Source organism: Talpa occidentalis, unplaced genomic scaffold, assembly GCF_014898055.3.
Source record: "Talpa occidentalis isolate TD23 unplaced genomic scaffold, MPIMG_talOcc4v2.1 talOcc4.3, whole genome shotgun sequence".
Classification (NCBI taxonomy): Eukaryota; Metazoa; Chordata; class Mammalia; order Eulipotyphla; family Talpidae; genus Talpa; species Talpa occidentalis.
In genome coordinates, this window is record NW_023603184.1 from 151580429 (window position 1) to 151604581 (window position 24153).

Consider the following 24153-nt stretch of genomic DNA (forward strand, 5'->3'; position numbering starts at 1 on the left):
CCGAGTGTGGGCAGCTGCTGGCGGGGCCCCTGGTCTCCACCCGCCTCGAGGAAGCCGCTCTGCCCCAGAGCCGCTGGCTGCGCCCGCGTGTCCTGCCTGTGCCCCACCCCGCCGGCCTGGCCCACAGATGCCCCCACGGGCGCGACCCCAGGCCTCTGCCTGGCGGACCTTGTGTGAGGCGCCCTCCGAGCCCTGAAGGCGTGGCCAGCGGTCGCCTGCCAGCCTCACCCGGGGTCACCTGGCCACACCCAAGCTGGGCACGGCGGTGCTGGCCCCTGGGGTGCCCCCACCCCTGCGGTTCTGGAGGGGCTCACTTGGGCGCCGCTGCAGCCAGGGCAGCGAGGACACGCGGGGGGGCTGGGGCTGTGCCAGCTGGGCGCCCCACATGCTGGGCCCTGACCACGTGGCCCCATGGCCCAGCACGCACAGGTGGCGTGACAAACTGAGCCCAGAACGCGCCTTCTGCTTGTTCATAAAATCCAGGTGATCGCTCAGGAGCCTCTGCATCTGTGCTCGCGGGCAGGTGGCAGCAAGAGGGCTGCAGAGTCCTGGCCCCTGGACTCTGCCCCAGACCTGGCAGTGGCGGCCCCAGGGGAGCAGGGGCCTGGGCGGGCAGGGGCTGCGGCATAGAGGACCCTGCAGGAGGCCAGAAGGAAGAGCAGGTTTCAGGTGGTAGAGGGTGAGGGGCAGAGCAGACAGGCCGCGGGCGCACCTAGGGCAGGGCCAGGGCGGCTGCCACTCCCCTCACCACCATCACGCACCTGCGGCTGGAGTATTAGTGGCCAACAGGGTGGAGGAAAGCCTGGCCTGAGTGGTGGGGCGCCCAGCTCCCCAAGGGCCTTGGGGCCTGGGATGGACACTGGAGGGCTTAGTCCCCTCTGGGAGCAGAGCCCAACTCTGGCCACACAGCAGGTGGCACCCGCGTGGGGGCGTGGGGTCACCCCCACACACCGAAGAGATCCCCGGCCCCCAAGCTGGCCCCCACAGGTGGCAAAGGCTGCTGGCCAGACCCAAGCAGGGGTGGACCCAGCTTTGGAGCACCCCCGGGCAGCCGGGGTGCTGGGGACACCGCTCCAGGCTGGCGCTGACACTGCAGCAACGGGACACCGGCCCAGCAGACCACCCAGTGGCGGGAGGCAGAGGCCTGTGGCAGCAAGAATGGGGAGACGTCTGGCTTTTATAAAGTCAAGGAAGTTTATTTCCTGAGGTCGTGACACAGGAAGCCGACCAGGCCTGCCGAGGGGGCCGCCTGCTGGACATGCTGGCCGGGCTGGGCCTGACCCTGCGCCCGAGCTCCGGGGGGCTGACCACAGTGGCGGCCTGGCGGGCGTCAGGCCGAGCAGGGGCTGGGCCGGACCTGCCACGGCGCTGCCGGCTTCGCTGTGAGACCTCGGGGAGGGGCGTCGGCGGTGCAGAGTGTCCAGCCGCTGGTCAGGTCGAGAAAAACCGCACAGGGCAGTTTGCTCAGCGGCTGGCGGCGCCGGCTTTTGATCATTATCGTTTGGGGCCCCAGGGGAGGGTCTTGGGGGCCACCTGCGCCCCAAAGCTGGGAAACTCCTCAGAGCTGCTCATGTCAGGGGCCTGCAGAGGAGAAGCAGGGCCTCAGCGGGGGTGGGGGGTGGGGGGTGGGGGGGTGGTGTTGGCTGCTGCCACCCGTGCCCCCCGCCCCGTTGCCCTTGGCCCCACCTTGTCACTGCCGTGGGCCGTCCAAGGTGCGTCCCGCACCACGAAGCCCCGGGAGGGCGCCTTGGACTCCTCGTGGGCAGGCGGCTTCATGTACACCTGCAGCGCCTCGCTGTCCACCACGTCGGCCAGCTGTGGGGGGGCAGCAGTCAGGAGGAATGCAGGCCCCGCCCCCACCCTGGAGGCCCCGCCCTGGGGGCCCCACCCCGCCCGCTCACATATTCCTCCTCCAGGTTGAGGATGTGGTCGATGGCCTCCTCCACGTTCCCCGGGAGCCCCGTCACCGTGACGCAGTTGGGGTCTGGGGCCCCGCTCTGGGGGAAGCGGATGTCCACCTGCGGGAGAACGTGGCTGAGCGCCGGCCCCAGGCCCCGCCTGGCCCTCCCTGCTGATAGGCCGTGGCCAGAGCCCCAGGAGTCCCTTGGGGGGCCAACCCCCCCCAACACTCCAACCCCCACCTTGAACTCATCCATGATCTTGCGGATGGCTTTGCCTCGGGCACCGATAATGCGGGCGTGGACACGGTGGTCCAGCGGGACGTCCTCCGAGACCATCTGCTCGAGTTCGCCCACGATCCTCAGGATGGCGTCCCGGGCGGCCTCCGTGTTCTTCTCGTAGCCGGTGATGGTGATCTGGTCCTGGGGCTGAGAGGGAGCCTGAGGGGCCGCCCGGTCCTGCCCATGGTCCCGCAGGGGGCTCGGGCAGGCAACCAGGGCCGTGTGGGTGGGGAGGGCCCCGGCCCCGCCTCTGACCAGATGGCAGAGGCCAGCACACTCCGTGGGGTGGGCACGCGCGAACAGCCCCCACGCTGCGGCCGGGAGGTCAGAGGCGGGAGAAGCAGGGCCAGGGCAGGACGGGCCACAGGGAGGTGAAGGCAAAGAAATGCAGACACCCCAGGACAAGGACGCTTGGGGCGGGGGCCGGGCCTTGCCCGCGGGCCGCTCTACCTGGGTGGCGTCGTCCTTGTCGGGAAACTGGATGCTGACATCATGCTCCAGGCGGATCTGGGTGATCACGGCCCCTTCCTCCCGATGATCTTGGGGTGGTACTTGGGGTCGACGGTGACGCTCAGCTTGAAGCTCCTCAGAGCCTGCAGGCAGCAGTGGGAGGGCGGGTCAGCTGCGCCCGCTCTCCAGGGAGACGCCCCCCACCCCCCGGTGCGGCCGCCGGCCCACCCGGTCCTCCTGCTCAGCCTGCAGCTCCTTCACCCGCTCCAGGAGGCCGGCCTTGGCCCGGTCCAGGTGCGCGGCCAGGCCGGTGACGGCGATGACGTCGGACTGCAGCTCGGGCGCCGGCACGTGGATGCTGACCTGCGGGGGTGGGGGTGGGGGTGGGGACGGGCTCATGTGGGCGCCGGGGTGGGGGCCCCCACCATCTCGCTGACCCGCCAGCCCGCACTACCTCGAACTCGTCCATCATCTTGCGGATGCCGCTCCCCTTCTGCCCGATGACGTACCGGTGGAGGTCAAAGGGTACCTCCACCTCGATGGTGACGGGGACCAGCGCCTGGGGGAGGCCATGGGCTCACTCTTGGCCTGGGGCGGCCGCCGAGCCCTGCTCCAGTCACCACAGCCGAGCGCCCGTCCTGTCCCCGCTCTGGGCCCCTCGCGAAGCTCAGGACCACGGGGCGACTCCGGGCAGAGGAGGACGGCCTGCCCCTAGCACCCTCCGGGGCGCCCATCTCTCCTCTCCCTGCAGGTGTCCCCAGGCCTGGCCACCCCCCCAGAAAGCGCCGTGCGCCCCGAGCAGCCCAGGCGGGGGCTGCGGGGCCGAGGGGGATGGGTACCTCGAGGGCCTCCTTGGCGGCCTCACACTTCTCCCTGCGGCCGGAGATGGTGACGATGTCGCGCCTCCGCGGGGAGCCGGGCTCTGCCTCCCTGGCCTCCCTGCCCTCCCCGGCGTCGTCCCCGTTCTCCTGCACGGCCGGCTCTGCGCTGGGCGCTGCACCAGAGGGAGGGAGGGCCGCGCCCGCTGCTGAGCGGCCACCCGCCCCGCCCCGGCCCTCCCTCCAGGGTCTGTCTGGCTCTTCTGGGCAGTGGGCCCCTGGGGGGCTGGAGAGGGGCCACAGGGTGTGGAAAGGGCCGCCCAGAGGTGTGTCCACTGGAAGGAAGTGCCCCCTGGCCCGCCAGCCCCCTGGGGACATCCATCAGCGCAGCCTCAGGCAGGCCCCGCAACAGGACATGGAGGACATGGGGCCACCCTGCAGCAGCCAAGCGCCCCCTCCCCCGCTCACGGCGGCCATCTCAGCCAGGCAGCTCCAGGGAGACTCGGGGGTGGGGTGAGGGGGGCCGGGCCTGACAGAGCACGGAGCTGGGGTCAGTAGCTGCGCCCCCGCAGCCCTCCCCAGGCGCAGCGTGCACCCACCTGGGTTCTCCTCCCTGTCTGGGAACTTGATCTGCACGTTGAAGTCGCGCGTTATCTGCTGGATCCGGGAGCCTTTAGGGCCCATGACCGAACGGTGGAACTTCTGCGGGATGGCGCACTCGATGGTCACCTGGGCTTCCTGGGGCGGAGCAAAGGGGACGTCGAGGGCTGTGCACAGCGCACCCCACTCCTCCGCAGGCCGCCCTCTAGATCTGGCCCCACAGATGCAGGGGGGCTGCCCCGCAGTGAGCGGCCCGGACAGGGCGGCGCCAGGGCCCCGTGTCGGGAGGCGCAGGGGTGGAGGCACCCACCAGGTCCTCGATGATCTCCTGAATGCGCTTCTTGGCGGCCTCCACGCAGTCCTTGGCGCCCTTGAGGGTGACCTTGTCGCTCTGCGTGCCGGAGCGCGGGAAGCTCACCATCACGCCCCCATACTCGTCCGCGATCTCCCGCAGGACCTGGCCCCTCCGGATGACGAAGTGGCGGTGGTGCTTGGGGTCCACGAGCATGCAGTCCTCGACCACGTTGTCCTGCGAGGATGGACGGTCACCCCTGGCCACCCCCGGCCGCCCCCGCCCGCCCACCGCCTGCCCGCCACTGCCGCTGCCCACCAGGCTCTGGATCAGGGCCTCCAGCTCCCGCTGGGCCTCACGCACGGCCTCCTCTTTCCCCACGACAGTGATCAGGTCCTGCTCCTTGTCCTCGGCGCTTGGGAAGATGACACGGGCCCCGGTGCTGTCCCGCACCTTGCGGATCGTGCCGCCCCCCTTGCCGATGAGGAACTTGTGGTACTCGGGCTTGGCTCGGATGTCGACGGTGAAACTCTTGGTTTGCTGTAGAAACCGACCCAGGCCCATCGGCTGCTGCCACCTGCATCCCGACCTGGACGGGGCAGTGCAGCTGGGGCGCCTCCCCATGCGCAGCCCCTGCATGTGTCTCCAGGCCCGCCTGGCCCAGGGCCCTGGCATGCGCCTTCGCCCCGGCCACCACCTGCAGGGAGCACAGCCCCTCCCTCTGCTCCTGCAACCCGGCTAACGGTGAGAGGCAGAGCAGTCGTCCCCACGGGTGCGCTGACCCCACTGCCGCGCCCCCGCCAGTCTGGGCCCTGCGGGCACGCCCAGGGGCAGGCGGGCACGGTGCTGGCAGTGCGGAGAGTGACACAGGCAGCTGCAGTGGAGCCCAGAAGCCTGAGACCCCCCATTCATTTACAGCAGAACCCCCGCTCATGTCAACACAAACAGCAGCCTCTGCCGACGTGGTCAGGCGCCTGGAACCCAGCCCCATGGGCGCCACCACCCCCGGCTGGAAGCACGGCGCTGCGGGAGACCAGACGCTGTCCTGGGGGGCACCGTGCGCCCAGCAAACTCACGCGGCTCCAGAGAAAAGCTAGCTACCGGGAGCCGGGAGTGAGCGTCGGCCGGAGGCAGGAAGTCACGGCAGACCCGCTCGACGCCCACCGGCCACCCCGAGGGCTTGGGACCAACCAGCACCAGCCCAGCCACTCCCCAGAGTCCAGACCAGACAGGATCTGAGAGAGTGAGCACGCCCCCACCCCAGGGCGCAGGAAAACCTAAGACTTAGAGATACAGCCCCAAGAGCCCAAGGTGACCCCAACTGGGCTTCAGTGGAACCCCAATCAGAAACTGAGAAGAGCGTCTCCCAAAAAGCAGAGGAGCCCCGGCCAGCGGCGGCGCCTCCAGCACGAGCCGACCCACAGCCGCAGGGCCTAGGACATCGGGAGCGACCCCGCGTAGGACCCTGGGGGGGGCAGCGTCCCCAGCAGAGGCGCCACGATGGCCCCCAGAGCCAGGGGCCCCAGGAGGGGGCCAGACAGACCCGCGCTCACCTTCTCCTCCGCCAGGTGCAGCAGCTGCTTCCGGGCCTTCTCCACGTCCGCGGACGGGCCCCTGATGACCACAGCGTCGCTGCCGGAGCCCTCCACGGGGAAGTGGATGTGGACGCCGCCGCACTCCTCCATGATGGCGCGGACCAGGCGGCCCTTGGTGCCGATGAGCGAGTTGTGCAGCCGCGCAGGGATGGACACCTCCACCTCGGCGATGTTGGCCTGCAGCAGGGCACGGCTCAGGGGGCGTGGCCGCGGCACCCGAGGGGTCTCGGCAGCACGGGTGACGCCACGCCAGGCCGCGGTGGGGGGCCCGCCGCCTACCAGGTCTTTCTGGATGGACAGGATGCGGCTGCGGGCGGCCTCGCAGTTGGCGCGCTTGCCCGTGATGACGATGGTCTCGGAGTTGCTGTTCTCCGCCGGCAGGTCGATCTTGGTGTTGCTTTCTTCCCGGATCTAGGGGAGAGGGCCGTGGGCAGCAGGCCAGGCAGCTGGGCAGGGGCTCCCTGTGCCTGGAGCCGGTGGGCGCTACCTTTTTGATGTTTGCGCCCCCCTTCCCAATGATGTTCTTGTGAAACTGCTTGAAGATCGGGACGGAAATGGAGTAGCTGTTCTCCACCTAGGCCAAGAGGGAGAAAGTGCCCTCAGCCCCATGGACGCCAGGAGCAGGCCGCCCACTGCCCTGGGGCCCCGCCACACCCTGGGTGAGGGCATCCCAGCCGCGTCCAGCGCAGAGCGGCCGAGGACCGGGCCCGGCACGAGAAAGACACTGGCCAGGGCTGCACCCAGCTCCCCTCCCCATGTTCCAGGGTGGGGGGGCGTCTGGCCCATTGGGGCCCCTCCATCACCCACCCCCCACCTCCCCAGCCACCTCTGCCTGCTCTGCCATAGGAGAGAAGAAATAAGAATGGCCCAATCTTCTCTAAAAAAGGTGACCCAACACAGGAAGAGGGGACCCCTCCACCCTGCAGGCCCTACCAAGTCGGCCACCATCTTGTGCATGTACTTCGTGCACTTCTCCACCTCGTTCTTGGGCCCCCTGAGCTGCACGATGTCACTCTTCTGCGCCGGGTCTGGGAAGTTGATGATGACCTGGGGCCAAGCACCAGCAGCCACTCAGGACCGGCCAGCCCCAGCCCCAATCCCAGATCCAGGCCCCAGGACCCCAGCCCGACAACCCCAGCCCCAGGACCTCAGGACCCCAGCCTCAGATCCAGCCCCAGACCTCAGGACCTCAGCCCCACAACCCTAGCCCCAGCTCCAGGCCCACCTCTGGGAACTTGTCCCGGATCTCGCGGATCCGCTCGCCCTTCTGCCCGATGATAGTGCGGTGGAAGCGCTGCTCGATGACCAAGTCTTTGGTGCGCTCGTTCTCCTGGGCACACGACACACGACAGTGGGTTCACCCGGCCGCCCGCCGTCCACCGCGCCTGACGGCCCCTGCAGCACTGCCCAGAGAGAGGCGCCTGAGCCGGGGCTGCTCCTGACCCGTGGGCCGGCGCTCACCATGCGGGAGGCAAGCTCCAGCAGCTCTTGCTTGGCTTGCTGCACACCCTGCGGGTCGCCCTCGATGCGCACCAGGCTGCTCTTCTCGCTGTCGGGCGGGATGCGCACGGACACCTTGTACTGGTCCTTGATCCTGTTGACTGGGGGCATGGACGGGCGGGGTTGGAAGTCGCCACCCGCCAGGACCAAGCCCCTGGGCAGACACCCCGACCTGGAGGCGTCTGGGCCTCCTGATAGGCTTCCACTCAGGAATGTGCGTGGGGGTGGGGCGGGGGCCCCTGCAGAGACGGGTCTCACGTCACTTTCCCAGGGAAGGACCACCCGAGCTGGGAAGCTACCAGGGGGGCCGCCACGCCCACGAGCCCACCACGCGGGCCCCAGCGAGCCAAGGGTCCGCAACCCGTAAGGGAGCCCAGGGGCCACGCCCAGCACCAAACCCGGCCGGTCGCCCTTGACAGAACATGGGTCCGACAGACAAGACCCCTCAAGGGTCATGGGCAGGTGGGTGCGGCTGAGACCCCAGCGGGACTGAGCCCGCACAGTGACCACCACAGAGGGTGCGGCAGGCCAGTGGCTGTGGCCATGGCTCTGGGAGCGGCTCGGAGGCAGGAGCGAACCTCCCACTTCCAGGGCCAGCACCCCCCACCCCCTGCCCTGGGAGTGGCCCGTGAACGCGGAGGAGCCCGCCACTCACTGTTGGCGCCGCTCTTCCCAATGAGGTGCCGGTGGAACTTGTGGTCGATGTTGATCTCCACGTAGTCCATGCGGCTGACCTGCGGGTGGCCGGCAGGCGGCTCAGGGCTGGGCTCCGCAGCCCCCACCCTATCCAGGAGCCGCCCTGCCGGCCCTTCTGCTCTGCCTGGAGCCCTGGCCGCTGGCCTTGCTCACCAGATCTCTGACCATGGCCTCGATCTGCTCCTGGGCCACACCGACATCCTCCGTGGGGCCCTCCAGAGTGATCCGGTCCTCGCCCTCTGTGAATTCGACGTGTACCTGCACAGCCGACGGGGCGGTCAGAGAGGGGACACAGTGACCGCAGCCTTGAGCAGAGGGGGGTGACCTCCGGAGGTGGCAGCCCACCCATGGGGGTGGGGCGCGAGGCCGGCCAGGCCTTCCCTGGCCGATGGTATGCCCTGCCCACCACCAGGCTCGTTGGGGCCTGCCGAGCGCCTCTGACGTGTGAGCCGCGTCAGCGCTGCAGAGACGCTGGCCAGCCCTGGGGCGGGGGGCAAGCAGGGCAGCAGTAAGAGCGACCCGTTTGGTCTGTCGGCGACAGAGCAGGAGGCGGGAGACACGCCCCGAGCGAGCGGAGCCTGCGGGAGGGGTGTGGTCACGGGCACGTCCAACCCAGTCAGGTCTGCCGGCCGCGAGCCCGTCCTTGGGAAATGGGGAGATCCCGGGACAGAGACAGAGACCAGGAGGCCCCCCATCCGCGTGTGCTGCCTGCAGGCCAGCCCTTGAGGGGGTCACAGGTGCCTGCAGATCCGCACATGCAGTAGCCGCGCACTCGGGAAGACCCGAGGACGGCGGGTCCTGTGAGACGCGTGCTGCCCCCTGGAGGCCAGGACCTGTGCCCAGGACTGCCGGTGGCCACCCACCTTTGGCATCTGCTGAGTGATCTTGGCCAGGTTCTGCCCTTTCTTGCCAATGATGAAGCGGTGCAGCCAGGAAGGGGCCGAGACGGAGGACACCGTGAAGCTGTTGGCCTAGGAGGGGAGGCAGATGTGGCTGGGGTTCCGGCGCCGGGCGGTGCGGCCCCGGCAGGGAACCCAGAACCCTGGCGCCCACCTTGGCGTAGACCTCGGTCAGCGCCTGCCCCAGCTTCTCGGGTTCGCCCCGCAGGATCACAGTCTCGGAGGCGCTGTCTGAGGGCGGGATCTCCACGGAGACGCCCGTCCGCTCCAGGATCTCTTGCAGGGAGTTGCCCTTGGGCCCGATGACGTACTTGTGCTGGGACTTCTTCACCTCCACCGCAATGGTCGTGGTCTTCTTTTTCTAAGGGGACAGGAGACCAATGTGTGGGTGAAACATGGCCGAGGGCGGCAGCGTACACCGGGCGCTTGACAGCATTGCTGCTCCGCATCAGAGGTGGTCCTGGGGGGCTCTAGCCACCCGGGGTGGCCAAGTGGGCGACGGGTGTCTGGTCTTAGGCACCAGCTCACGTACGGCAGCACAAGCCCCACGGTCCAGTCAAGCCCCGAGGACCCCTCGCCCAGGCCCGCCCAGGGGCTCTCAACCCCGCCACTACCTTCTCCTCGTAAATCTTCTTGATGCGCGCCACGGCCTGGGCCAGCTGCTCCTTCTCCCCAGTGAAGACGATCTCGGAGCGGCTGACACTGGGCGGGGGGATGTTGATGCGCGTGCCGGTCTCCTGCATGATCTCGCCCACCAGCCGGTTGTACGGGCCGGCAATGAAGGGGTGGAAGGCCTTCTCCACCTCCAGCCGCTCCACTGCGCGCTTGTCCTGGGAGAGCCGCCTCTAAGCTGGTGCGCCTGGGCCAGGGAAGCCCCCGCCCCACCGCATCCTCCCCCGCGGGCCCACCTGCTCAGCGGAGATGAGCAGGACCTCGTGGCGCGCCTTCTCGATGCCTTCCTTGGTGCCGGTGATTCTGATCTGGTTGCTGGCGTCGTCCGGGCGCGGGATCTGGATCTTGGTGGCAGTTTTCAGTTCCAGGTCCTGCAGCTTCTCCCCATTCTTGCCGATGACGAAGCGGTGGTGCTCCTTGGGGATGGCCACCGTGGCGGAGGCCTGTGGCCGGGAGCAAGCAGGGCCGGCTCCAGAGGGCCACTCCCTAGGGAGCCCCGCCTCACGTGCCCTCCCTGCCTCAGAGCCAGGAAAGCCCAGCCTGCCGCGCCACAGTCACTTGGGGTAACTGGCTGAGAACCCCAGCCCAGGCTGCCGGGGCCTGCGGGGGGAGGGTGGGGTGGGTGGCAGACAACTGGGCTCCTCGCTGCTTCCAGAGCACCAGGCTGGTCTTCTCAGGAGCGGCCCTGCCGCACACGAGCCCAACCGGCCTCTTTCACAGCCCATTAGATTCACAAGTCACCCGAGGACAGAAAACCGAGTCCATCCAGACTCCCTACCCCAAGAACCCGAATGCGGGAGGCAGCGCCCCAAGGGGCCAGCAGGGGCTGGCGGCGCTGTGACGGGGCATGCTCTGGTCCAGCCCCCACACGACGGGCTCCCAGCCACTGGGCACTGTCCCGCCACACTGAAGGGGACTCAACGAGCCCCTCAGGCCCTCAGTGAGAAGAGCCCACGGGAGGACAGGAGGCCGCGGCCTCAGTGGGCACAGCCAGTATGCGTGAGGGCTCCGCTGGCCAGGGGGGCCACGTGCCTCCCCCCGGGGCTCCTGGGAGGCTCTGTCTTATCAAGTCCTCCTGCCACAATGGAGGAAATCTGAGCCAGAAGTAGCAGCTCCGGCCTGCGCTCCACCACGCGAGGGCACCAGCGGGCAGAAGACAGGTTCAGAGCGGCCACCCCGCCCGCCAGAGGCGGGCTCTGGCTTAGCGGTCAAGAGACATCCCCAGAGGCTCGTGCAACTCGACAGAACAGAACAGGGAAGACGGACAGGAGCACCATGAGCAGTGACAGCCCAGAGTGGACCAGACCTGGGGGCCCTGACCTGTAGCTGGACAAACAGCCCCAGCCAGTGGGACCTGTGGCCACACCGCCCCAGCCCAAGAGCTGCCGTCGGCCAGAAAGTGTTGGACGCATGGACGCCAGTGGGGACAGTGCTTCTCTCAGCCTAGGCGACGTCGTGCCCCTGCCAACCTCGCACGCCCAGCAGCGCTTGGGCCCAGGCGGGTCTCAAGACCCCAAGGCCCGGTGCAGGCGGCTGTCAGGGAGGGCTGGGCACCCAAGCAGGCCAGGAGGCCACACACCCCAGGACCCACCAGCTGGGCCTGGCCTGGTCATGGGGGATCCCCTTCCATTCCAGCGCGGATGCAGCAGCAGACGCAGCTCGGCGAGGGAGACTGGCCCACCCAGACCTCGCCAGCTGCCCACAGCCTTGGGGCCCAGGGCCTGGCAGGGATGCAGCCTGATTTTCCTTGTTATCACACGCGCAGATCTGGCCTCCCTCAACAATCCTCGCGTGGAAAGCCTGAGTTCTCGACCAGCCCCAAGCTAGGCAGCGGGAGGCGCTGGCTGGCACAGCCCCTTGGAGCCAGGTCTGAGCCAGGAGTAGCCATGGTCACCGTGGTCCGGGGCTGGTGCAGCCTGAAGACCACGGGAGGGGCCAGGGCCCGCGTGGCCACGGCTGGGGGGGAGTCCCGGCAGGAGCAGCAGGCCTGCACATGCAGGCCCGGCACGGGACCAGCCCACAGCTCCCAGGGAGCAAGGACACAGGACACTGGCCGGCTGGACACCCCTGGCCCGGAGCCCAGGGGTGGAAGCAAGACTGTCAACGAGCACAGCAGGTGCACGCGAACGGGCCCGCGGCAAGCAATTCAGAGGCAAGCAACGTGTCTGGGACTTGCTTTAAGGGCAGCGGGGCAGTGGGGTGCCCGGGCAGTCCCCGAGCCGGCTTAGCCCGTCCAGGGCCGCTCCCACCACAGACGACACGCAGGCGGGACCCTCCCCTCCACCACGCTCCCCCGACGTACACCCGGGCTTCTGGGGAAAACAGCCCAACCCACCCCGAGCGCGGGGGCCAGGCGGTGAAGGCCAGGCCTGGCATAGCGGGACCTGGACTCAGACCTGCCCCGCCCAGGCCTGGAATCGTGCGCTGGACGACGCGGCTGCCTGAAGCCCACCCGGCTCTGGCCCCAGCTGGCCTATCCACCCACCCACCACCCACCTGGGTCTGCAGCCGAGCCACGATGTCCTTCCGGGCCTTCATGACAGCGTCCAGCTTCCCGGAGACCATGATGGACAGGCCCTGGTCCTTGGCGAGCGACAGCTCCAGGTGAGCGCCCGTGCGCTGCATGATCTCCAGGCAGATCTTTGCCTGCTCGCCCTCCCCGAACTGGTTCATGTCCTTGTACTTGCGCTCCTCCAGGGGCACGTGGAACACCTGCCAGAGGCTGCGTCAGGGGATGCTGGACACCAGGGGACGGGTCTGCCCCCAGCCCGCCCAGCTGGAGGGGGAGGCGGGAGGACGCACGACCGGGAGCCCCCGGGGAGACCAGGGGCGTGGGTCTGTCGGTGGCCTGAGGAAGGCGAGAGGCGGGGTGGGCTGGGGGAGAGGGCCCCGGGAGGCCAGGCGGAGTCCACAGCGTGAGGGGCCTCTGACCGCAGGGCCGGGCCAGCGGTGCTACTGGGGACGCTGGGGCAGGAGGGGCCAGTCCTCCAAAGGGCCGTGGAAGTCATTCAGGGCAGGATTGGGGAGAACCAGACAACCTAACACCACAGGGATCCAGGAAGGCTCCCAAGGCTGGGGTCGGGCCGCCCTGGGCCCTCTGCGGGGCACCGTGGCAGAGCTGGAGGCCAGGGCAGCCGCGCCGGAGGGCTGAGCAACGGACCGTGCCTCCAGGTGGGGGCTGGTCAGACCATGAGGCCCCCTGCAGAGAGCCCCCTCATTCCCTCCCCCGATGGGGTGGGGCCTGGCGCCACCTGAGTGATGACAGAGGCCTTGATGGGCCGGATCTTGTTGCCCCAGGCGCCAGCAGGCTCCTGGGCGCTCTCCAGGCAGGCCGCTTTCTCGGGGAGCGGGGGGAAGGCATCCTTGTAGGTCGGAGGGTCGCTCTCCTCTTCCGAGCTCAGAGTGGCAACTGGGCCGCATGGAGAAGTGCAGACGGCGGTCAGCACAGGGAGACGCGCTCCAGGGCCCCCAGCCACAATGCCCCCACCCCTCTGCTCTGAGGCCAGCAGGCCCCTGGACTTGGAGCCGGCGCCCCAACCTCATGCCTGAGTTGGGTAAAGCCAGCTCAGACCCGCACTCCAGCCCCTCGCGGCAGGGGCTCCCGGAGCACCCAGCCTCAGGGGTCTGAGAACAATCCACCTGCCACCTACGGCCACACCCGGCCGGAGCACACCCGCGTCTGTGGACACAAGGACACGGCCAGCGCTGGCCCCGAGCCCGCCTCCCGCCCCAGCCCGGTGGGGAGCAGGCGCCCCCTCCATGGCGCCCAGGGTGTTCACTGTCCGACCCGCCGCCCGCACCTCCCAGAAAGCAGGGGGCCCGCGGCCCGAAGCAGGAGGTGACTGCTGCCTTGGGAACCCGTCAACTCTGGGCCAGCGCCTGTGGCCGGGAGGCCCGTCAGCACCCAACTCCGCTGCGGGGAGAGAGGCGCAGGCCCAGGCAAGGTGAGGGCAGGGAGAGGCGGCGGCTGAGGGCTCAGGCTGAGCACTCAGCTAGTCAGGGCTACACTGGCCGGAGGCAGCCCCGGTACCCCAGCCGGGCCAGCCCAACTTTAACTTTTTTTTTCTCGAAGGACGTAGTTATCCGTGCTACAAGAACCGAGGAGCAGGCCGAGCGACTCCTCAGAGACAGAGCGGAGAGCAGAACAGGAGGATCCACTGGAACCCAGCGCGGAGGGGAGCAGCGGGGGACAGGAGAGCGCTGCACCGCGCGGGCAGCTCCCTGGCCAGGGAAGGACTCAGGCCGCAGCGCCTGCCGACAGCGCGATGGTGCTGAGACTGACCCCTGCGCCCCGAGGGAGGCCCCCAACTTGAACTCACTTAAACGCCAACTCCAATCTCCAGTTCCTACTGGACGCTTCCTCGCGTTCCTGGAACGACCGGCTTTCCTAACTTTAAGATCTTATGAAATTGAATCACAATTCAAAGATTTCAGACAAAAATTCTCACTACTGAGGCCTAAGTCCTTCCCCGGCCGGGAGTGACCCACAGGGCACAGCGGCCCTCTCCTGTCTCCCGCTGCCCACTCAGCAGGGGATCTCAGTGGATCTGCTTGTTCTGCTCCCCACTTCTCTGGGGAGCCCTCTCACCGCTGCCTCTCTGGCCTGCACCCCAGTTCTTGTAGCATAAATAAACGAATCTTAAGCAGAAAAGGGAAACTGGCTTTCCCACCACGCTGCCTCACACGCGTCCAGGAGGGGCACAAAGCACCAGCCCTCGCTGCAGTGACGGGGACGCGACACGCAGATGCTACCTCCTGCTAGGCCTCTACCCCCCAGGGGGGCCCGTCCTCCCCTGTTGCCCGCGGAGCCGGAGACAGGGCCTGCCCGGCCGCCACCTTGCGGCTGGCCCTGAGCCGCGCTGGGCTTGAGGAAGGACCCCGTTACCGACAGGGGCCACCGGCCAGAGCCGAGCACACAGGGGCCGGGGCGGGCAGCGGAGGCACGCGGTCACCTTTGATCTGCTGTGGAACCAGCCCGCTCCGGTGCTCAGCGAAGCTCTCTTGGGTCAGCACCGCCACGGAGCTCATGGTGGGTCTCGCGCTTGCACAGTCCTGGGGATGCTGTGGGGAGTGGGGGGGCGTCAGAGTCCCTGGGCTGCAGGCAGTGCCCACCCGCCCCGAGGAGAGAGGCCTCATCTTGGGCTCACGTCGGATGTCTGGAGCTACACCCCAGGTGCCCCACCCCGGCGCTCCTCTCCCGCTGCAGACAGGACAGCCGGGAAGCCAAGGCCTCAAGGTGGCCAGGTCAGCAGCAAGGAGCCGGGGGGCTCTGAGTGCACCCCCAAGTGAGCCTGGCCCGCGGATGCAAGCAGCTCGGCAGGGAGCCTGGGACCACAGGGGCGAGTGCAGGGCCCTGGGGCACAGGCCCAGGGAGGCAGGCCGCGAAAGTAACAAGGAGAGAGTTTCAGTGATTTTTACAGCAGAGCGGAAACCGCGCCCCGAGCTCAAGAAAAGCAAGCCCCGGCCCCCGAGGAGGGGCGAGACCAGGCGCAGAGCCGAGCAGTGTGGCCCCCGACTGACAAGGGGAGAGCCCCACGGAAGGCGGAGGGCGCCCTGCAGGGGGCCGGGTGTGGCGGGCGGGTCTTACCAGCAAAACGGTCAGTAGCCAGAGAGTCCGTCCTGAGGTCGCCTGTCAGCCTGCCAGCTTTTCCTGGGGGGAACCGGGGCGTTACTGACCAGCACTCTGCACACAGGCCCTTTGACCTCAACCCAGAAGGTCAAAACACCGTTGACGCTGTGGGCCGCACACCCCCGTTCAGCCAAGTTTCTCGGAGGCAGAAAGGAAGCTCTACCTTGGGGCATCAGCTTCATGCCCCCTGCTCGGCGGACATCCCGGGCCGAACCCGTCCCCCGCTGGCCCCCCTGAGCCCCTGCCCCTCCCGGCCACGGGGCGCAGAGGCCTGGCTGCCGCCTGCATGGATTCTCAGGCGGGGGAGGGCCACGGGCAGCCGTGGAGACCGTTCTCCTCGGAAAGCTCTCAAACGCTCGTCTTGAGGGAAAGTGCCTCCGACGTGCGTCTGCGGGGCTGCGTGAGTGCGGACCTCGGGCGGCCGTCCAGGCGGGAGAAGCGATGGGAGGAGGGCACACGCCCTCATCTGACAACCAAACCCCAAACCCGGGGCCCACAGCACACGGGGCTGGGCAGACAGCAGCGCGTCACTGCGCCGGCCTGCCCAGAGACATGGCCGACCCACCCGAGGGGCCGTAAGCGCAGGGCCCCGCCTGCGAGCCCCGCCCAGCGGACATGTGGGCCACTGGACCAAGGCGCTCACCCCCAGAGCACTGCGGCGCGCAGACGTGAGCCCTCCAGACCCAGTGGGGCGCAGAGAACCGCAGGAGTTGGGGCGCCCAACGCACTGCTGCTGGCAGGGCGCAGAGGGCACGTCTGCTTGGCTCCAAGGCCTGGCCAGTCCACGTTGCGCCCGCCGGGGCCAACACAGAGGCCGTCCAGGCCACCACCCCCGCGCCCCCGGCTGACCTTCCACCTGGACAGCCTCCCACACCAGGGAGCCTCAGGCGCCCCCCCGCGGTGCAGTCTCCTCTCCCGGCATCTCTGGCCGGCAGCGGCCGTCCCACCCGGTGCAGGCCCCGGTGCCGTCCATGGGCCCAGCAGGGGCGTGCAGCCCCGGCCCCCAGCCGCCACAGAGGCCTCGCAGCACCCGTGTTTCTCGGAAACCTCTCCGACGGCCGTCGAGGAGCCTGCGTGAGTGCAGACCCCGGCCCTGCCTGTGGCGCCGGGCGCGAGGCCGCCGTGGCCCCCCTTCCAGACCCCCGCCGGCTGTGTGCCCCCCTCTCCTTCAGCCAAGGAGCCGAGACCTTGTCCCCGGGGCTCGGCGCCCACCCAGGGGCCCCCTCAAGGACGGGTCCCCTCACGGCCCACTGAGTCCCCACGGCCGGCCCCAAGATGGCCACGGGCCGCCTCCGGGCCGCCCCCGCGACTTGGCAGCAGGCGCAGGAGCGGCGGCAAACCCGCCCCCCGACAGACGCCCGCGGAGGCCGCGGTCACGCGTGGGCTGCGGGGCGCGGGGTCCCGGGAGGCGCCGCTCTGGGCCGGGCCGGGCGCCTGCCGGCCGGTCACTCCCCGCGGGAAGCCCCGCCCCGGGCGCAGGAACTCGCAGATGCCACCTCAGCACGGGCGGGCGGGCGGGCGGGGACGGCTTAAAGGGCCGCGCGCCCGCCCAGGAATTTTCCGTCCCGCCGCGCGGGGGGCGCGGGGCGCCCGCCCGAGAGCGCAGCTGCGGGGCGCGGGGGCGGCCGGGCGCGGACTCGGGAAAGTTTGCGGGCGCCGCGGCCGGCCGGGCGCGGGGCGCGGGGCGGGGGGGGGGGGGGGGGGGGGGGGGCGCTCCGCGGCGCCGCGGGCGGGAGGGGTGGGGGCGGGGCGGGACCCCGCGCGCCCCCCCCCCCCGCGCCCCCCGCCCCCGCTCACCGTGGCTCCGTCGTGCGCTCCGCGCCGCGAGGCCGGCAGCTCGAGGCCGGCGCCCGGGCCCCCGCGGCTATATAGGGCGGCGGCGCCAATCCCGGGGAGACACGTCAGGCCGCGCCCCGCCCGGCCCCGCCCGCCGCCCGCCCGCCCGCCCGCCGCGCCCCCCGCCCGCCCGGCCCGCCGCGGGCGCAGGTCGCGGGCGCAGGTCGGGGAGCGGCGGGCCGGCGCGGGCGGGGGGCGCCCGACACCTGGCGGCGCCCCCGCCCCGCCCCCAGGCGGACCCGCTGCCCGCGGCGGGGCAGGAAGCGGGGCGCAGGCGCCCGGCACCGGGGCTGCTCGCAGTGGGGCCCACGCGGGAGACGCCGCGCCCCAAGCAGCCGGCCACCGCGGTCTGCCCCGAGGGCCCGGGGGACGCCCCAGAAGCCGAGTGGCGGGGCCTGCCGAGGCGCTGGGAGGCAGAGGGGCTCCCACCCAGGCGAGAGGACAGCCTGGGGGCGCCTCGCGGACTCCCCTCCTGGGTGTCACCCGGCCGCCGCCCGAGGGACAGCGGCTCCCAGCGCGGTGCTCATCTGGGCTCTGAGGGCTCAGCCTGGAGGACGGGCGGGGGGGCGGGGGGCCTGAGGGGCAGCCGCCGGCCGCGGTCCAGCAATGTCCAGGGAAGCAGGGCATCCGAGAGGCAGAGCCCACGAGCCCCTGGCACGCTGGAGGCCTGGACACCGGGCCCCGAAACAGTCAACAGAGCCCACAGAACCCGAGTTTCCGCCTGCGCCGCCCTTGGAGCTCTGCACTCCCCTGGGGCGGCCCACCCTGAGGTGTCCCGTGTGTTCACCCCAGGGACGGGACCCCTTCGGGGCAGGGGGGCCTCAGACTCAAGGTGAAGAAGCCCCCCAAAGCTCCCAAGAACAGACCCCAGAAAAAAGAAAAATGTACGGGGCTCAGACCCCCACCGTCCCGGGGGCTGAGATCCCGGACCCCAGACCGGAGCCTGACGACAGAGAAGCGATCCCAGCAGGAGCTCGAGAACCTGCGAAGCCGGAACCTCTGATGAGACGCTCCGAGGCGTCACGCGAGCGTGAGAGTCGGTGGGAGCAAGACGGGCGGGTGAGAGGCTGAGAAGCAGCAAGGCGAGCACAAGGACGCCCGACAGCCACGGCCGCGCAGGAAGAGACTCAGGAGCAGAAGGGAACACCAAGAAACACGGAAAGTTCTAGACACGCCCCAGGGCAGCCCCAGGGCAGCCCAGCGGGCACAGACCCGGCGTGGCCAAGGAGCAGGGCAGCACCGTGGTCAGCTGGGGCCACTGCCGCGCAGCCCCGGGCCAGGATGGACACCAACACCCTGGGGGGGCGAGGCCCTCCCCACGCGGGTGTGGGGTGGGGGGAGACAGGGAAAGGCTGGGGGTCTTAGGGCAGGTCCCTCCAGCCAGCCCTCCGGCAGGAAGGACTCACCGCGGGCTCAGGGCCCTAGGCCTGGCGACGCGCGGCTGCGCTTCCACCCTGCAGAAGGGCCGCGACCGCAGCGTGGGAGGGCCAGAGGGACACCCCACAAGCCCAGCCACACGCCGGCGAGCGCTCACTTGACAGGGACATCGGGTGAGAGCGGGGGCCCGGGGCCAAGGGTCTTCTCGAGACCACACAGCCCCCGACAGAAACCGGCCACTCGGTACGGACGGCCCGGGCGCCTGTGGAGGGGACGAGCGCGACCCCGCGGCGGGGGCGCCGGCCCCAGGAAGCGGCAGGCGTGGGTGGCACCAACCCGGGTGCCGGGAGAGGCACGCGGGTTTTGTCTCAGTTCTTAAGTGCGAAAACCTAAAATGACCCGGCCGCCTGCTCCAGAAACACAGAAGCCAGCGGCTCAGGGAGTCGCCCGGCTCCGGGAGGGCCAGGTGCGGGGGCGTCCCGGGTGGGCAGATGCACAACTGAGACGCGCTCCGGGCCCCAGCGGGCCTCTGGACCAGTCGCACCCGACACCGCCTCTGCTCTCCGAACCCTGACGGGCGGCACAGATCCTACGGCCCCTGGACAAGCCATGCCGGAGTCTCCCTGGCCCCCTGGGTTCACAGGCTAACACGGGGCTTCGCGGCCCTAGAGGACGCCCTCGTCTCCTGCAACCCCGCCGGGGAGCAGCAAGGGGTCAGAGGCCTGAGGCCCGAGCGCGGACGGCTCCCCTCCAGGCCGGGTCCGGGGGGCACACAGGCCACTCAGTGGCCTCAAGGGCCGCAGAGAGGGAGACGCGATGGTGCCGCGTGACAGCAGCCACCAGAACCCCACGCGGAGGAGCCTCGTCCAGCGGGGGACGGCTGAGGCCACCACGACAGAACCAGAGAAAGGCCCCAGCACCGTGATGGCGCCACCACCGCCCAAGGCTGCGCGGCCTGAGCACACGGCCGGCGTCTCCACACCAGGCGCCACGGCTCAGAGGGGCCCCAGGCACCGCCTCGGGCTGGAGCTGAGCGCGGGTGGAAACACCACGTGCCGCGGCAGGCGCCGACCGGGAGACGCGGAGGGGAGGCCGCGAGATCCGAGCTGGGCTCTCAGACGGACTGGAGGCAAAGTCCGGTGCAGGGGAGGGGCAGGGACGGCGGCTGCCGGGCGCGTCCAGACCTTTCCCTGAAGAGAAGGCGGAGAGGCTCCGGGGGCGCGGCCGCGCCAAGGAAGACATCGAAGCGAGGACAGCGACGGCGGGTGGAGAACAGACGCAGCAGCAGCAGCAGCAGGCGAGCCGGGCCGGCCGGCCTCTCCGGGGGCAGCGGCGGGCCGGCGGCGGGCCGGGGGCCGCCCTCGCGGGCCGTGAAGTAGAGCAGGCCACAGGCGGCGTGGCCGCGCTCCCCGAGGAGGTAAGAGCTCCTTCGCCCCACGGGACGCCTGCAAATTATTTTTGCATCTCGCTGGCGCTAATTGGGTTCTGGGCCCACTGGGGGCCGGGGGGCCGAGGGGTGCCCGCTCCCGAGCCAATCAGGGCCCCGCACGCAGCTGGGCCCTTCGTCGTCCAAGGCGAGCCTGACGCGCGGTGGGAGGCCGGTCTCCAGGGACCTTTGGGGCACTGCTCTGCCTTCCCAGACAGCGCGGGGACCCAAGAAGGAAAAAGATCACCCCCAAACAGCTCACCAGCTGCTACAAACTCCAACAAAGCACCCGCCAGCGAGCCCAGGGCCACAGCGCGCCGCAGGCACCGGGGCGAGGAGGGTCCTGGCGGGAGGCAGCCGAGGCTCCCGGGCCTGCAGCTCCGGGCAGCCCCTGTTCTGTGCCCGGCACCTGGGCCCGGCCTCCGGAGCTCAGGTGAGGAGGAGGTGGAGCCGTGTCCCGGGAGGGAAAAGCCCCGTTAGCCCACAACGGCGGCAGGAACAAACCGGCCCGCGGGAGGCCCCCCAGGACAAGCACAGGAAGCGAAGGTGTGCGGGAGGAAGGGAGAGCACCCGGGGATGGCCACCTGGCCAGCCCTGGTCTCCCCACGTGCAGGCGCATCCTCGAGGGATGGCCAGGCCAGGATCCACGACAGCCACCGGAGGGCCCGGCCCTGCCGTCTGGGAAGGAGCTGCCGTGGGGCGGAGGGTCTTCAGACGCCAGCGGTTACAGGGTCCGGGGACTGGACGGCCCTGGTGCCCCACGTCTCCCTCACAGGCCTGTCCAGAACATGAGAGAAGCCCAGGCCCCGGAGCCAGCATGGGAGCCGGCGGGGCAGCTGTGGCAATGAGCCAAGGGCCTGGAGACCACCCAGGCCTGGGAGAAGCAGGAGCAGCTTCTCCCGTGGGTGCCGAGCAGCCCCTACCTCCCAGGGCTCTGGGCACAGAGCGGTCTGCGCCGACCCAGGACACGGCCAGGGACGGCAGGGCTCCAGGGGCCGCGTTCCTTAGACTGAGCCAGGGTCCGGTTTCCCCAGAGTAAAACCAGCTACGGAGAGTCTGACCTGAGAGCCGGCCCTCGCCCTGATCAGCCACGAGCGCGCGACTGTGGCACTGCTGGCCGCCGCTCAGGGGGCGAATCAGGGCAGGAGCCTCGCCTCCCCCAACCTTGCCTGTGTGGGCAGCAGCCGCCCTGACCACGGTGTCGGGGCCGGGCACTGACCGCGACACGCCGATCCCCACCTGCTGGCCCGGGGCCCCAGTGATGGGCACGGGGGGGGGGCTGCAGGACCGTCCTCGCTGCTTCCAGTCGCTATTTTCATTTCCCAAAAAAGAAAAGCACCACGGGCGTGACGAGGGGTGGCCCTTGTGCGGGGCCTTTCCAGAACCACCCCCAGCCTCCCCCACAGGCCGGTCCTGCTGGGGGGACCGAGGACTCTGCTCCAGCTGCTCCCCTCAGAGACCCTCTGCTGTGGCAACCTCCCCAGGGCTGTCTCCAGAGCCGGGCGCTGCCCAGGGGCCCGCCGCCCCAGGGCCCTCAGCTCCTGCGCAGCCTAGAGGGAGGGGACGACCAGCTCCAGCAGCTCCAGGTGCCCTCGCTGACCCCCGCTGCAGGACAGCCGAGCACTCCGAAGCCCCTCTCACCAGGGCGGGGCCCCAAGAGCCTCAGCTCCATAAATGCACCCCGGCCGGCGGTCACCTGGATGAACAGGCTACTCGTCATGTCGCGAGGGTCTGGCTCAGCAGGGCCTGGGCACAAGCGTGTTAGGGCTGAGCTGTCCCAGCGCCGGAAGAAGACCCCGCTGTGGCCGTGGACGCCACAGGGGCCCAAGATCAAGGCCCCGAGCGCAGGACAGGCCCTCTGGTGCCATCAGCACCGCCGTCTGTGGCCTGCCATGCCACCCGGCTGGGCACAGTAGTAGCCCAGACTCATAGGACCGTTGGCGGAGCAGCCTGGACGGCAGCAGGCGGGCGCTCCCTGACCCTCTCCCTCTTCAGTGTCAGTGACGCGAAGATCCTGGCCAGAGCTACCCCGCCACACTGCTGTCCGCACTGGCCACGTCGGGGACAGGCCCCGCAGAGCAGCCCCTCTCAGCCTCCGCAGCCCTCACCCGGGGCTGTCCTGGCTGAGCAACCCAAGGAGCTGGCAGCACCAGCGTCATGACAGCCCGACTGGTCCCGACGCTGCTAACGGCTCAGCTGGACCCGCCCAACAGCCACACCACAGCGAACAAGCCAGAGTGGGACGCCACAGGTGCGGCCACCACCATCCTCCTCCAAACCTGGGAGCAGGGGCCTGATACCACGAGAGGAGCTGGAGCCGTTGCCAGCACATCTAGCCCGAGACCAGGCCCCGTCCTCAAGGCCGCCCCACACAGGGGCGAAGGACAGGTGGAGGGTCTCCCGGCCCTCCCCAGGAGCAGCAAGCGGAGTGCTGCCGGCAGCCCCCCTGGGGAGCCTGCTGGTCCTTCCTCAGTGCTTCCACCCCCTCTCCTGATAAGGCTGCTGGGGCCTCGGGGCGCGACCGGGCCCGGCACAGGCTCGCAGCATGGGCAGTGGCCCCAGGAGTCTCCGGACACAGGTCCAGCATGGGCGACTGCACAGCGCGGCCACTGGCTGCTGCAACGGTGCTTCCTGGAGAAAGACTCCAGGACGGACAGTTGCAGCGAGGCTCTGCTCTCGAGACAGCACTTTGAGTTCAGCCCCTGACGAAGCCACGTAACATGCCGGGCACACACGCAGGTGCCTCACTCCCTGCCCCCTGATGATGCCCAGGAACCCACGCAGGGCAGAACCCCCCCACACACACACCCGGCCCGAGCGCCCGCTTTGCCAATTGATCATGTCCACTACCTCCCTGGCTGTGAAGTCCAGCTCTGGCTCTGATCTCTACTGAGTGGCTCGTGTGCACACCAGGACAGAGCAAAGCCCGGTGCCGGGCACACCGCAGAGACCACCTCAGGGCACCGGCACAGTGGTGAAAAGTGCCACCCAAGGGGACTTTCTGCGCTGGGCCCAGCTGTGACCAGGCAGCAGCCCCCCCAGCGAGCGCTCGGCCTCCTGGATCGGGAGCTCAGGAGGGCTCAGCAGGGCGCAGGACTTGGGGCGCAGCCCACACACAACCACCCCAAGAGCCTCCAGCGCCGAGGCCGAAACCCCAAGGAGACCAGCACCTTGGAGGGAGACCCCACCCTGAGCACCTCAGTCCCAGCCCCTCAGCCCCGGGGCCACACCGGCTGGACAGTGATGTTGAGGGGCCTCCAGAGGCTCCAGAGAGAACGCAACAGGCCAGCGCCCCCCCAGAGGCCGGGAGCTGGACAGGCGGAGCGCGCGAGGCCCAGGGAGCCTTGGGGGAGAGGCCCCAGGGCAGCGCGGAGAAGGCCAGGCCACCCGCACGGCGCCAGAAGCCCCAGGGCCTCACGGGCCGGCCGCTGCGGGGAGCCCAGCCCCGGCCGGGGAGGCGTCCCTGGCTCCAGAGCGGAGTCTCGTCAGGAAAACGCCCGTTTCTTGCAAAACGCAGAGAAAGGTCTGGAGGTGACTTTCAAGCGGCAAACGCGTCGGAGCCCGGCCACGAGCTGCCGGGGGAGCTTCGGGGCGAGCCCCAGGCCTCCCCGCCGCGGGGTCTCTGCGGGGCAGCACCTGCGCCCGCCCCGGCGCTCGGGGAGGCTGCGGCCCGGCGCGGGTGGCACCGCGGGGTCCCCCGAGGCCGCGCGGGCAGGAGGCGCGCCCGGCCCAGGCGCCTCCCGAGGCGCCCACCTGCCCGCCCTGCCGGCGCGGGGGCCGGGGCCGGGGCGCGGCGGGGGCGCAGCCGCCCCACCCCCGCGCCCCGCCGCGGCAGCCGAACTCTGCTCCCCCCGGAGCCCCAACTCCGGAGCCCGCACCCCGAGAAGGCCCGCGCCCCGGGCCCCGCCCGCGGGCTCACCCCCGGGGCGCCGTCCCCGCGGCCCCCCGAAGCCCTCCCGGCCGCGCGCCCCGCCGGCGCCATCGCGGCGGCCGCCTGCGGGAGGGCGCCGCCCCGCTTTACCTGGCCGCGGGCCGGCCCCGCGCGCCGCCCGCCCGCCCGCCCGCCCCTCGGGCGCAGGCCCAGCCGGGCGCGAGCCGGTCCCCGGGGACGGGCGCCCCCCGGCCCGCGCCGCCGCCGCCGCCACGTGACGCGCGCGGCCAACCCGCGCGGCCCGCACCACCG

The 24153-nt window shown here is 70.3% G+C and overlaps 1 protein-coding gene across 1 annotated transcript; it reads right to left on the reverse strand.

Annotated features, from left to right (window-relative positions):
• Nucleotides 1-1152: 1152 nt before the first annotated feature.
• Nucleotides 1153-24012, reverse strand: HDLBP (high density lipoprotein binding protein). The gene is given in 29 exon segments (XM_037524303.2): nt 1153-1581; nt 1687-1815; nt 1902-2018; nt 2142-2327; nt 2631-2701; nt 2704-2773; nt 2859-2993; nt 3085-3189; nt 3470-3624; nt 4048-4186; nt 4359-4577; nt 4659-4880; nt 5894-6112; nt 6215-6346; nt 6423-6509; nt 6869-6982; nt 7161-7265; nt 7397-7536; nt 8091-8169; nt 8285-8389; nt 8995-9102; nt 9185-9391; nt 9645-9860; nt 9939-10145; nt 12199-12414; nt 12954-13111; nt 14655-14763; nt 15290-15352; nt 23992-24012. Coding segments are annotated over 27 exon segments (3804 nt in total). The 5' UTR covers nt 14731-14763; nt 15290-15352; nt 23992-24012; the 3' UTR covers nt 1153-1494.
• Nucleotides 24013-24153: the final 141 nt, after the last annotated feature.